A 14,682-nucleotide genomic window follows, 5' to 3' on the forward strand; every position below is an offset into this window, starting at 1 on the left:
CTAATTAACCACAAAAAAATTATTGCATTAATCATTGTATTACCACAGATTAATCACACTATTAATTTTGTCCGCAGATGCTCCTTTTAGCCGACAGCGGATGGTTATGTTAAAGGTAGCTGTTGGAGTTTGAGCAATAAAAATAATTACATGCATTAAAGTAAAGCATTTAATAAATGTTTACATATGCCGTAGGTCATTTTTTTTTCCCATTTTAAATTATGCAAATAATTGATTAGAAAAAGCAGGATGAGTGTGTGCAGTGGATATAAATTTTTGAAGATGTCCTCATAACATTAAATGTCAACATTTTTTTTTACACATAACAGGTGCGCTTCATATTTAGCGGGCAAAATATGTTGTGAAAAAAAGCCTTTTTAAGTCAGTGATTAATCATGATTAATAAAAATTCTAAGATGTAATTAATCTGATTAAAAAATTTAATCGTTTGACAGCTCTAATTTAAACTAATGTGTTAGTAGGTCAAATGGGCTCCGTCAGAAAGTTTCCCCAGCCTTAAGCTGTTTTTACAATGTGCTCTCTGGAGGTGGCACCAAAAGTTGTTTATTTGCCGTCTGTGCCTGTGCGAGCTGCGAAGGTGCCAGTCAAGTGTGAGAACGAGATAACAGGAAGCAAGGTGATAGCGCTCCACGGGCCCTGCTACAATGTGTGAACTGCCCACTCAGCCGTCTTAATTTAAGTGAATGGCCGTAGCAAGCTGTTAGGAGCACAAACTTGAGTCAGCGAGTTGTTTTGATTTGCAACATTACGAATTCTAAAAACAGAGGACATTTATATGGCTGTGGAAATGGAGTGTCATGTTTTGTCACACGACCAGGAGAATCAAGTGAATTTGACGAGATTCATCGCTCGGTGAGACCCTTCACCCCTCGTCAGAGTGACCCATCCTACCTTGGGACGACCCCCTTACCACCGGCCACCACGGAGAGCACTCAGCAGACTCACCCTAACCTGAGCCATCCTCCTCCGGAGGACCCTCAGGGACCTCTGCCTGACAACTGGGAGATGGCCTACACGGAGAACGGAGAGGTCTATTTTATAGAGTAAGGACACTTTTATGTGCACGAGCAAAACTTGGCTACAGTTGACATAAACTGCACACAACAAAGTATAAAGATGTATTAATTATACAGTATATATCCTCGGGATGTAACGATATCCAAATGTGACAATACGATAGATATTATCACGATATGAAGCTCACGATCGAATAATTATCACGATATTGTGCGGAGGTTGGCGATATTTAAAAAAGGTCACAATATGGGGTATATGCCATGGAAGAGGCGGGACGTGATTTTGCACAACAGTTTGTTTCCGGTCTGGGTTGCTAACACGCAGGGGCACAAAGTTGGAAGCATAAGTATTTTGACGCAGCCCACACGTCGCAAAACGAACCGGAAACAAACTGATGTGCAAAAACAGTCCCGCCTCTTCCGTGGCATATACCTCATTGTAATAATAAAAAATAAAAAAAAGCTTGTACTAAAAAAAATAAAAGACATTATCGTGCTTTTGTACACAATATCAATGTTGTTATTCTTCTTTCTATTATTATTATAATAATAATAATAATTATTATTATTATTATTATTATTTATTATTATGTAATGCTGTTAATATACGCAGACATTGAGTTCCTCCGCATATTTATTTTAGTTTAGTTTATTCATTTTTTCCTTTCGGACACATTACAGCTTACATCAATCACATCACATCATTTGCAACATTGACATCCGAAAGAAGGGCTGACGGGTAGAAGCCGAAGCTTATTCGAGACCCGTCCCCATCGACCCATTACTATAACGCATCAATCATATACATTATTTAGAATAGTCATTAATTTTTATCGTTATCCATCCCATACTATCCCAGACACTGCTCGCTCAGTTCATCTTGAATGTCCGTGTGTAGATTGTGGCTAGTCCCAGTCATTTGGAACTGGTGAGTCGGTCCCCAGACGCTCGGTTCACACGCATATTACGTTCCCCTTCATTTTAAACATATAAGGGCCAAAACATCCCTAATGAAAATTAAATTGCACCAAAAAACTAGCCACAAGAGGGTACTAGAACTGCAAAAATGGAAATCAACCTGACTTTTTTATTTTTTTATTTTTTTTTTTTTATAACAGATGTGTTGCATTTAAATATCGTGAACATGACGGCGATATTGTGGCAGTTTTAATATCACAATACCGCGCTTATCGTTACATCCCTAATATATCCACAAATGAATCATTCAATAATGATAAATATTGATTTAAATCCATATAACCTTAACATAGCTAAAAAGAACATCCTCAAGCTAATGTTATGCTCTTTTCAGCCACAATACAAAGACCACCTCTTGGATAGACCCTCGGTGCCTGGACAAACCTCAGAAACCCCTGGAAGAATGTGAAGATGACGGTATAAATCTGGGTGTCTGTGCATGTACTTGTGTGTTTTCGTCATCAGTTATGTTTTGGTTATGGGACTCAAGTCGGTGTAAGGCTCCAAATATAGAGCAGGGCTTCATTCCAGTAACACAGCAGCAGTTGCCAATGACACATTTTCAATTTTAATGTGTTTCTGTCAAGGAAAAAAGAAAAAAGAAAAAAAAGAACAGGCATTTCTCTTCATTTGGGAAAAATGTCCCACAGGTTTAGGAAGGAAAACAAATGATGCCTTTCTTAAAAAAAACAGCTCACAGTGCATATTTGTACACCAAATATGCATCACACACACGCCTTGCATGAGACTGTGTAATGTATGCAGGAATTTGGCTTCCTCCGGCAACAATTTGTATAATGCATATTTTTCCTTTTACTAGAAGTGATTGTATCACAACTCAAACCACATGTGCATTGTGTGGTGCATGCATTGTTTTGCACAAAAGCAATGTACAGTGGTGGATTTGATTAACTCTTGCCACCTAGTGGCAAGATGTCGGCATTACAGTTGACTAACGCACTTGTACATTTTTGCCTTGTTATCTTCTTCACTCGGACCTGTGATGCTGCGGTGTCCACCTGCTGAGTAGAAGGGGTTCATACGGAGGAGCTGGACAATGATCTTGGTGGGTTCATTTTGGTTACTATTTGCATGCAGTTCTGAATCATTGAATATGAAGTCACATTTCAGTGCCTCACAGATGCACATCCATATTTACCTATGTCATTGTTAGTCATCATTTAGCATTTTTAAACAGTCTCCAACTATAATTTAGGAAAACATCATCACCTGCAGTGGCTCATCCAGATTCAGTAAAAGATGATAATGACATCGACACTCGCATTTTGCCACACAGACTTGACCTTAAACAGCCCGCTCTTTGATTTTCACAAACGCTGTTTGCGATTACAAATATGGCCTTTAAGAGTGTGCCATATCCAAGTCATGTTCACACACACCAACGCGCAGACATTAACACGCCATCTTTTCATTCAGCAACTTATCTGAGAAAGACGTCTATAATTAGCATTTCTTAATGGGTGTTTGTTTGAGGCAAATGGGAACATGTTTTCCTCTTCACACCTACTAGCACATTATAGCCTGTCATCCACTTGTGATAGGAAGTGTCTGAAGACACTCGACATGAGACTACCCTATTTGGTGAGGTATGATTAATTATAATAGTAGCACTTAGTGTGTTTGTCATGATTTGACTCTACCTGGGACTACAACAACGATACAAAAAAAAAAAGAGGTCCACAGTAAATTCTGTCATGTAAAATTGACTCAAATGGAGTTAATGTTGACTCTATTTAGATAGGGACCAAATAGACTCAGTTTTAGCGTAAACTAAGATCAACACTAGGAAGAGAGTAAAATAAAAAAATGAATAAAATAAAATAAAACTCACTCAAGGGTTAAGGTTTGAACTCATGACCTTCAGGTTGGGAGACTGCCACACTACCACCTAAGCTATGCCCCGACTGTTTGCTTTTGCTTGTTAGGGAGATTCCATGCAATCATGGCCTGTGTCCAAATTCACAAGGCTGGATCCTCCTAAAAGCTTGAATTTGTCGGCTGCATGACGTCACTCCCGGCGCGACTTGACAACACGCACAGACTTACACATGAATGGAGTGTCAGCCAATACCGACAAGCAACATTGACAATCCATTCATATATAAGTCTGTGCGTTTTGTCGAGTCGCGCCGGGAGTGACGTCATGCACCCGACAAATTCGGCCTTCGAAGGAACCAGCCTTGTGAATTTGGACACAAGCACGGAATCAGCTGCAGCTGACATGAGCGACATACTATAACTATAGTAGAAAGCATGAGCTGCGTGGCTCAGGGAGTCGATCGGCTGTCTCCCAAACTAAAGGTCGTGAGTTTGCTCCTACCTTGAGTCACGTTTACTTTTTTTTATTTTTTATTTTTTTCCAATTCTTTATTCTACTCTCCAAGTGTAAATATTACTCTAAAACTGAGTCAATTTGGTCCCTATCTAAATAGAGTCAAATTGACTACAGAATTTACTGTGTAAGCTTTAAAAACAGTCATCTGTGAAGTTAAGAATAATGCTCACGAACTCGCCCTTTAAAAAACATTTGGACGTGGACAATGGAATTTGTTGTATTGTCATCATCCTTTGAAGCTGCATCAACAATATAACAAAGAGCATGAAATCCATTATGATTTGACATTTAATTATTAGTGACATGTCGAAGCATTCAGCACCTGCAAGCTCATTAATAACAACAGCAAAAGCGGAGACACCAGCATCAGAATCTGACAATTAACTTTAGCCTTGTTAGCAGCTCCTTCTGTTAAGCATCTTAAACAGCAGCCGTATTAACATCATCAGATCAGATGAACCGCCTTCCTGTAAGACAGCGCCCCACTGGACGAGCATACTCAATAATTATCGATTAGCGCAATCCGATGCAGGTGGGCGAAGAAATGCAATTAAGTGCAGCTCTCTGAAGATGAGCAGTCTGGCACGTTATGAATGTCAGCAGCTCATGCATGCACAAATTCTTTTCTCTGAGGAGCTTGTTTTCTCAAGAGAAATCAATCACGGCACTGTATCAAGAGAATGAGATGCAACCAAAACGTGTCATTCATCACTCCTGACTCCCCCTTGACTTTGGAATATGTTTTGGCGAGTAGATGGTTTGCAGTGCACTGACGGACAAAGGCAAGGGGTGAGCAAATTTTGAATGAAGCAACGCAGACACATACTCATTCTGGAGTGGAGCTCGCCCAGTGTGAAATCACGTGTGATTACAATTTTGCACAGGGTGATGCGCAACAGCATTCTGTTTAATGTTCCACCTGAATACACTTGGATTATGATTCGCCATGCTCGCCTCCTGCGCAACACTGTAACCTTGCATTTCTGACCTTATTTGTGGGCTTTGTATTGCAAGCAATTTGCAGAGATAAAACGGATGGATGGATGTGAAGAATTTTTGTCAAAAACATATAAACCAGACTCTATACATATGCAAAATATTTTTCAAAAAAGTGGCGATGGTTAGGATATTTTTATTTCCCAAAACGTAATAACAATCGCCATTTTTCAAGTAATCCAGAGAAATTAAAGTCACTTTTATGCGACTGTAATTCCATTCCATTATTTTTCTGAAATATTGAGAAGTCCAGCATGGTAATGGTAAGCGTCACAAAATAAAATAATCAGGTCTCAGAGATTGTTGTTTTTGCAGATTGATGTGATGTTCCTCATAATCAGTCATGACATATGACCTTTTATCAGCATCTGCAGTTGACTCGTCCTTAATAATCCTCATTGGAAAGAACAGCACGCCTTTTCCAATTATTTCATATTAGACTATTGGAATGAGCAACTACTTACATGCGGAGTAATGTATCTGATGGAAAAGGAAATAATATGCAGAACTGTCAGGAAAAATTCTTCTGGGAAAATCTGTGGCTGCAGATTGGGATGTGTGTTGTGTGTCTGCCAATGTGGAGGCTATCCAATAATCACTGTCGGCGGAGCACTCTTAAAACAGCGCTGGGGAGGAAAAAAACATGATTTACGCACTTGAATGTGTGGAAGTGTTCATTATAGTGGATATTTTTGCCATAACCCACTGCATGCCACATCACCTTTCATACATCCACCCTCCCGAGTCCTGCGCCATTTGTCCGTCTGCCCAAGGGTGCCTTGTTCAGTTGTTATCTGATGTGTGGAAATGTCAGCAGTGTGCAGGGACTTGGGGACAACCAGACAGCATGAGATGCTGAGGGGTCAGTATGGCCCTGGAGACTGACGGACTGACAGACAGACGGATAGATACAATTCAGAGGCAAAAGGTTCCCTACAGGCCTGGCCTCTAATAGTTCCATACATGTCATCAAACTACTTGATGCCGTTTTCCCGTTCTCACCAGGATCGTCTTTTTTTATTCTCTTTCAGAACTTCCACCCGGATGGGAGAAAATAGATGATCCAGTGTATGGGGTCTACTATGTTGAGTAAGTTGATGTACTGTATATGTTAGTAAGTCAACAAAAACACAATTAGTGAATGTAATGGTGCAGACTCGTTATTGTGGAATTGGTAATGGGTTCAGATATTACATGCACAGCCACACTTCGCTCCAGCTATTTTGGTCTTTTTCTGTAATGTAGGCCATTTACTTTGTGTCGCTGTCATTACACACTGTTGATGTGCATGTGTGCACGCATGCCTTCTTCCCTTGTGTGAGACCTTTGAGAACAAGCATGAATTCAAAATATGTTTCATTCGTTTTTGATGTTCCTCAGATAGCTCTCGGTGCATCACAACTGCTTTTCATTTTCCTCCCTGTGGCTGTCATTTTTGTCTGATGCACTTATTTCAAATCTCACTTTTTTCCATATTGGGGTGTTTAAAAAATAAATAAATAAATAATAGTATGACATCATAGTACCTTGACAACAAAAAGAAACATAATATACATAATATACATGAGAAACTATGGCTTAACTCTTTGACTGCCACACATTATCTAAACAACAACCCGGGCAGTGGGAGCCGATTTTGAGCATTTTAACTCATATTTCAAACCAAACAGAATATTGTGCGCCATAACTACATAAACCTGGTGGATACCACATGAAAGATGGTGTTCCATTCTTTCATTAGGAAAAAAAAGTATGTTTCTACCTTATTCCGTTCTTTAGGAATCACCATTTGAAAAGAGGTCTTTTGAGTGACAATCAAGGGAAAATAGAAAAACAAGAAAACAAGCTTTTTGTGAAAAGATAATTTGTGCACAACAGTGACTTTGACACTTATATTTTTTGTTTATTGACACTGAATAAGATTTAATGTGACAAAGGCTTTGATCAGTCACACCATCGTTGTAAACGTTCCATTTCACACAGATTTCGTCATGTTTCATAATAAATTCATACACTGGCAGCCCATTGAAAAGAGATACAATACTGCCATCTACTGGCCATAGTTGGTGGGTGTTTCTGATTTCACAACTCATTGACCAGGCAGCGCTCCACTAGACCTTGCACTGCCCATTAATCTTAAAAAAACGTTGTTGACGGCAAGTAACTTTATGGTGGCATACATTGTGATTTTAGTAATAGTTATTAAACATTTTTGGCAGTATTAATCGTGACAAAAAATGGAAAAAAAACAACTCAACTAAGAACTAAGAAATTATATATACCGCAGTACATACAGGGTTTGAGAGTCTGCATGTTCCAGAAGCATACTGCATTGTTTTACCATATCACTCTCTCCCATCATAATTTTTTGTCTTACTTCTTCTATTACATACTTCCCATCTTTAACATCACACTTAATTCTTGTTCATTTGTTCTCCGTTTAATCATTTCTCCCATCTCACCTTTGCCCTCTTCTCCAAAATTCCACCTCCATGTATTCTCTCTTTCTGTTTGAAGTCATATCAACAGGAAGACCCAGTATGAGAATCCTGTTTTGGAAGCTAAGCGGCGTAGGCAAGTGGAGCAGCAACAGCCTCAACTGCAAAGCCAGCAGCCACCTGAAGGTGAGCACAACATCAGAGGTTTGTTTTCAAGCACAATAAAGGGTGTCATCATTTCCTTTCTTACTATTCATGTGGGTATTGATACCGTATGCTTATGTGAGAGATTCTGCCTGCCTTCACACTCATTTTGCTCTACATACAATTTTATGTTGCCAGCTACTTCTTTATGATTTCCTAAAGTGTCTTCCCATAGAGCCGTGCCTTTGTTTTCAGTTGTCATGCAGCCATTTTGGACTTACCTCTAATTTATGTTTCCTGGATTCTTTGGCATTCCAGTTTGTAGCAGAATGAAGTCTTATAGAGCGAGTAATTGTATATGTATATATATCGAAACTGTCCTATCAAGCTCCGACTTTTGTCCATTCTGCAGAAATTGTTCGATTCCACTCGATTACCAGCTGGCTTTTCTCCCGTCTGAAACTTCAGTCCTCCCACCAGCTCTCAATACCTTCAAGCAGCACTTTCAACCACTTTTTCACCCTGGCATTGATTATACAGTCCCTTGCTTTTGGAATATTAATGAAGGTAGTAGTCTGGCCTGTGCCGTGATACAGTAACAAGGTCATTAATCAAAGATGGTATGAAGAAATGGGGCACTCCATTTTTATGCACTTGCATTGTTATTCAGCAGAGAGACTGTAAGTGTTAAAAGTTTCATGACGTTTGCACAGCCTATTTTAATCTCAGCATACAACGCTTAAACGTTGCACAGTGGGGAGGTGTAAAATCAAAGTGTAGATTTTAGGTCTGCATAATTAATTCTATTCTATTTAAACCACTTTTTTTTTTCTTTGCATCTCACTCTTTGTCCCTCTCCTATAACTTTATTACATAATCTTTTTGTTTTGCTCAGCGTTATGAAGGCACTAGACTAGAGAGCATACAGTGTGCCTCTTTGTATTACAGAATGGATCGAAGACTCAACATTTGCCGGGGCCCCTCTAACGAGTTATACTGCCAACCACCAAGAGACCTACAGGGACCCTCCAACTGGGCCCACAATGCCAATGGGACAAAAACGTAAGCTTTTCATTTAATCTACATCTGTTTTCAATGGTGGTAGTGCACACATTCCATTGTACAGTTTACTTTTTCAATGTCATAGATATAGATGAATAGACAGCTTGATCAGGTAGATGATGGATACAGTATAGATTAGGGATGTAATGATACCGGCAATATCGTGATATCGCAATATTAAAACTGCCACAATATAGTCGTTATACAATATTAAAAGCAATACATCTCTTCAAAAAGTCAGGTTGATTTCCATTTGTGCAGTTCTAGCACCCTCTGGTGGCTAGTTTTTTTTTATTTATTTTTTTAGTGCAGTTATTTTTTACGAGGGATGTTTTGGCCCTTCTATGTTAAAAATCTATGCTAATCATCAGATGATTGTCGTAATATGCTTGTGAATTGAGTCAGTGCGTGCATTAGAAAGTAAGTGCCTCAATATTATTAAGTGTTATCAGAGATTGTAGGTGGTTTATATATGCATTATGTACAAAAGCACAATATTCAGCTTTTTTTTTTTAATTTTTTTTTTTTTTTTTTTTTTTTTACAATATTGTGACTTTTTTTTTTTTAATATCTCAAACCTCCCCACGATATCGTGATAAAGTATCGTGAGCTTCATATCATGATATCATATCGTGATGTTTGGATATCGTTGCATCCCTAGTATGGATGGATGGATGGATCGATGGATGGATGGATAAGAGATTATAGAAGACACACAGACTGGGTAGATATAGATACAGTTGTGCTCATAAATTTACATAAGCTACGGGTATGTAACCTTATGATCACAATTGTGTGGCAAGAAAAAGGCTACCTGTCCATAAAATTCAAAATATTGTGGCAATTGTTTTGATATCAGAGGTTGAAGTGAACGTTTAGAGATACTCATACCTTTGGGATATGTAAACGTATTAGTGCAACTGTAGAGATACTGTACTGTAGTCAAGTGTGTCTACAATAACAGACAATTCCACACATCTCGATACATGGGATGGTTAATTTGAAAGTGGAACAATTTGATTCAGTTTGATTGAAATTCGCTTTGATATGGCTCAGTTTGAGAGTTCTTGTCATATTGTTTGTGCATATGTCACAACATTCTTGAAAAGCAAACCGATAAAGGCACAGCACGACTGCATTTTTTCCCCTTCTTGTCAGTGTTTAATTATTTGGTCACAATGCTGCACTGCCTTGGCTGTTTTCTCCTCTTTGTTGCTGCATCTTTCAAACGAACCTCCCGCAAACAACTAGTTCATTCAGCGCAACCTTAGTACGAATGAACCTTGTTCTGCCTCCCTTATGTTTGAGTTAGTTTTCCCATTTCTCCTTTGTCATTTGTTGTGGTTGACTGGAGCTTATTCATTTGTTTTTTTTTTTGTCTATCGCTCTATCAGTGTCTGTTGCTCTTTCGTCCTCTTGACCTGCATTTTACCTTGAGCTGCATTCACATTGCCTTCCTTCCTGACAAGTTGGTGCACCAGACGCTAATGATGCAGCCAGCATTTATTAGCCTCTCCCTTTCATACAACTCGGGTGCATTAGTACAGCAACTAATGAGATGTGTTATAAAGTTGGCACAAGACGTCTGAGACAATGGCAAAGTCACACAGTAGTCGTGGGCGTAGACACGTTAGGACACTCTCTGTTTAACCTCTAATATGGCATCAAAACCCCACAAAGTTGACTTCAACCTTCCCATCCTGCGTTGGTGTTTTAAGAGGAGCACAGTGAGCTAGGGAAAAGCTGGTAGAGAGTGAAAGGGGATTTTGACAGCTTGCTAGTTTGTCAACCCTAACAGATAGGTGGGTTAATTTTTGTTTTCATACGTCTCTTGTATGCTACGCCGGTCAAACGTTTGGATACACTTGCATGTACTGAATTTCAAATCTTTATCAATCATTTAAGCTACCAACCAACATGCCCTGTACAAAGTACCATTTTGTATTGCTTGGATGACACAAATAGAATCCAAAGCTGAGTAATTGATTTTTAGCTTTTTCAGTGGTACATCTGTTCCATTGAAATGTGATTGCCGGTAACTCTGTTTTATTTTCAGGAGGAAAGCCTTTCTTTACCCGGAACCGATCTGAACTAAAGGGGACTTTCATCAATACCAAGCTGAAAAAGAGTCGCAGAGGTTTCGGGTTCACTGTAGTGGGAGGCGACGAGCCAGATGAATTCCTGCAAATCAAGAGCCTCGTCCTTGATGGGCCCGCCGCCCTCGACGGCAAGATGGAGACAGGTTGGGGCACTATTGATCAAAGATCACAAAGATGGAGCAATGCCTTAATTAGATTTTCTGGGTGCTGATTACATACAAATGCAAAGTTCCAACTTGATCAAAGAGTCACGCTAACGTCTCCCTTGTTTTCCCTCCCAAGGTGACGTAATAGTGAGTGTCAATGACACCTGTGTGCTCGGCTACACCCATGCACAAGTTGTGAAGATCTTCCAGTCAATCCCAATTGGCTCTATGGTTAACTTGGAGCTGTGCCGGGGTTATCCACTGCCCTTTGACCCCGATGACCCCAACACAAGCCTGGTTACCTCAGTCGCCATTCTTGACAACAAAGATCCCATCATTGTGAATGGTCAAGAAGCCTCCAACAATACCTACGATTTGCCGCCCAGTCACACTAGTCAGAACAACAACAACGGCTCAACCAACGGCGGGGCAGCCCTCAATGGCCTCCCGCGACCTCACAGCCCCTCGACAGAGGTGGCCTCTGACACCGCATCCCAACATGGCTACCCCAGCGATGTGGTCACGCTGGCCTCATCCATCGCAACACAACCGGAGCTCATAACTGTACACATGGAAAAAGGAGACAAAGGCTTCGGCTTCACCATCGCCGATAGCCTCGGAGGCGGGGGGCAGAGAGTCAAACAGATTGTGGACTACCCGCGCTGCCGCGGCCTCAGAGAGGGTGACATCATTGTGGAGGTGAACAAGAGGAACGTGCAGAGTATGTCTCACAACCAGGTGGTTGACTTGCTCAGCAAGTGTCCAAAAGGCAGCGAGGTCACCATGTTGGTGCAGAGAGGTGAGTGAACGCTTCTTCCTGCTTTTTTGTCAATACAGGAAACTGGATTAGAGTGGGATGTCAAAGGAAGAAATGGGGGGAAGAAAACGTGTTAACACTCATAACAGTTTTTGTTTATAAGGCAAGATACAAAGATATGTTGGATTCAAAGTTAGTTGTCCAACAGACAAAGAAATTGTAAACATTTTATATGTAGTTATTCACCAGTAAATAATATATATTTTATTTTATCAACTGGAAAGGAGAGCCAGTTCATTTGACTTTAACATTATAAGTGAACTTTCTGTTATTTATTAAGAACTAAGAACTCATTATATTCATACTAGTTTGCTGCTAGTTTGCAGCATGTTTTGGTCATCTATACTTCCCATATCCCATTGCTGCTTTTCCCTTAACTCGTCCTGGAATGTGTGACCTTTTTCCTTCTAGTAAATGCAGCAATTCAATACCCACAGCTGGCTTTTTTTTTGTTTTTTTTGTTTTTTTTGGCGCTTTTGACGGGAAATGATTGGGGGAAAAGTGGCCTGGAAGGGGTGTGGGGGTGTGTGTGTGTTGGGTTAAAAGTAAAATTCAATAAATTTTACCTTCATTCTGTCTGAGACTCTCAAACCTCCAGAGCCCTTAAATCGCTGTGATAAAGTAATTGGACCATTTTCTCTGTCAAACTGTCCATAATTTGTTTTGGGGCTAGTTAAGCCAACTAGACCGTTTTGTCTGTATGTGTGTCCTTAGTGTGGGTGTGGGTGTGAATGTGCTCAGTTTATTTCTTTGTTAATGCCCCTAACTGTCAAAGGACGCTGGTCAGATGAAAGGCAGCCAAATGACACTGCCGCTTGGCATGTTGTGGCATTTTCTTCTTTTCTTTTCCCCTCCCTGACATCTCCTCGTTGAGTGCTATTTACTTTAACATGCAGGAGTACAAAATTCTGTCACGTGAAAGAGTCTCAATACGGAAGGCATGTAGGCATTTGTAAGCACTGGATTTGTCTCTTTTTATGTCCAGCAATTGGGATTGAAATGGTGTCAGAATGTAGGAAATAGATGGAATATTTAAATGGAACTAGCATTTAGTGAGAGGACAAATTTGAAATGTGATTGGTTCAAGAATGTCTAGTTGCTAATCTACTTTAAAATACAACTATTTAATGTGCTGAATGCATACATTTTGACAAAAATAAATAAATAAATAAAACCATTAGCAATAAAACTATTTCCAGATGCTCTAATTGCACAATTCTTGAGAATATGCGAGGGTATTATAATACGTCGTTAATATTTTCAAAGCTAAAAGAATTTCTTAATGTTTTTTTTTTTCAATCACATTTTGGCTGCGGCATGAATTACTGGCTTTAACTGTATATTTCACATTTTGCACATACACAGAGCAGTATTTATGTAAAAATATCACAGTGCCTTAATTACACTCCTGCTTTCCACTGTCTGCTTTTTTAGTTTAGCTCTCTCCACCAGCAGCAAGGCACACTGGCCTCTAATTGGGGTCCTGATGTCAGATTTGCTTATTAAATACATACATCATCATCTCTCACTCTGTTTTTGTACACCCTGCTTCCATCCATCAAAGATTTTTTTCTCCATTAAGCAACACTTGCAGCACGTGTGTGTGCATATACTCCGCAAACAACACACAAAACAGACTGCAAATGTGGGGAGTCACACATTCTATGATAAATCGCGATAACCGGCAGTCTTAATTGGTGAAGAACTATCACTTTTCCATCCCTTCCTGCTTTTCTGTCCCCCTCTCCCCCCCAGCCCCTGCTGTTATGTACATCCCACCCATTCGCCCACGTTTAGAAGCCGGTGTTTGTGTGCCGGCATCTGTGCACACGCTCGTTATGGTAGCTCTGCACAACAGTTAGCCTACTTTGACTTTCTTGCTGGCATCTCGCAGTCCACACAGCAGCCCATGTCACTGATTTTCCTCCTCCGCTGGCTTCAATGTCGCAGTAATCATTCTGAGGACTGCTCACGGTCACAACTTTTTTTGAATTGCTTGAAAATGTGTTGTTACTTAAACTGAGCAATGACTAACCCCGGGTTTTCACTGGATGCGGTTGCGGTGCAGTTGCGGTGCGGTGCGTCTTGACTGCGTGCTCCGGACGGGTCAATTTTTTTGTCAATCCACACCGGCTCCGCACAGCTGCGGTCCGGCAGCTCCGTCGCCGCCCACTTCCCAACGTGTCTCGCGGGACCGCGCGCGCGCGATCATGTAGCATTTCACAACGACAAACATACAGAATGTCTGTGCTCTTCTGCTATGAGATTCCATGCAGCATCCTTTTTTTGGTTGTCCTTGTAAAGTATATTAATAACGAGAGTCGGGTCAGTGCGGGTCCACTCTTTATTTCTGTCTTCCCCGTCCGGCTGCCGCTCAGTATGGCAAGCGAGACGGGCACAACAAGCAATCGCGAACATCAAACTCACAATACATTACAGTCCTTATAAAAAGGATGTGCCGTGTCATATATTATTTTGTGGTTTTCCACCTCCAATATAAACCTCTCCTCGTCCATGTTCGCTGGTGTCTAAACCGTGAATGTGCACATGGCCCGGCGACGCCCACGTCACGTTTTGCTGAAAGCTTGCGAAATAGGAGCTGGCGAGTG

General features: G+C 40.4%; 1 protein-coding gene across 8 annotated transcripts in view; it reads left to right on the top strand.

The window, feature by feature from the left end:
* The window catches only part of magi1b (membrane associated guanylate kinase, WW and PDZ domain containing 1b), a 130,702-nt gene that overhangs the window by 79,568 nt on the left and 36,452 nt on the right, over window positions 1-14,682 (top strand). For all 8 annotated transcript variants that reach the window (XM_077530954.1, XM_077530955.1, XM_077530952.1 and 5 more), the window contains 8 exons: window positions 839-1,064; window positions 2,350-2,432; window positions 3,046-3,081; window positions 6,399-6,456; window positions 7,885-7,991; window positions 8,898-9,011; window positions 11,068-11,253; window positions 11,393-12,055. In XM_077530954.1, coding sequence (XP_077387080.1) covers window positions 839-1,064; window positions 2,350-2,432; window positions 3,046-3,081; window positions 6,399-6,456; window positions 7,885-7,991; window positions 8,898-9,011; window positions 11,068-11,253; window positions 11,393-12,055 — 1,473 coding nt within the window. The remainder of the gene's footprint in view (window positions 1-838; window positions 1,065-2,349; window positions 2,433-3,045; window positions 3,082-6,398; window positions 6,457-7,884; window positions 7,992-8,897; window positions 9,012-11,067; window positions 11,254-11,392; window positions 12,056-14,682) is intronic.

The sequence above is a fragment of the Festucalex cinctus genome, chromosome 8 (assembly GCF_051991245.1).
Source record: "Festucalex cinctus isolate MCC-2025b chromosome 8, RoL_Fcin_1.0, whole genome shotgun sequence".
Classification (NCBI taxonomy): Eukaryota; Metazoa; Chordata; class Actinopteri; order Syngnathiformes; family Syngnathidae; genus Festucalex; species Festucalex cinctus.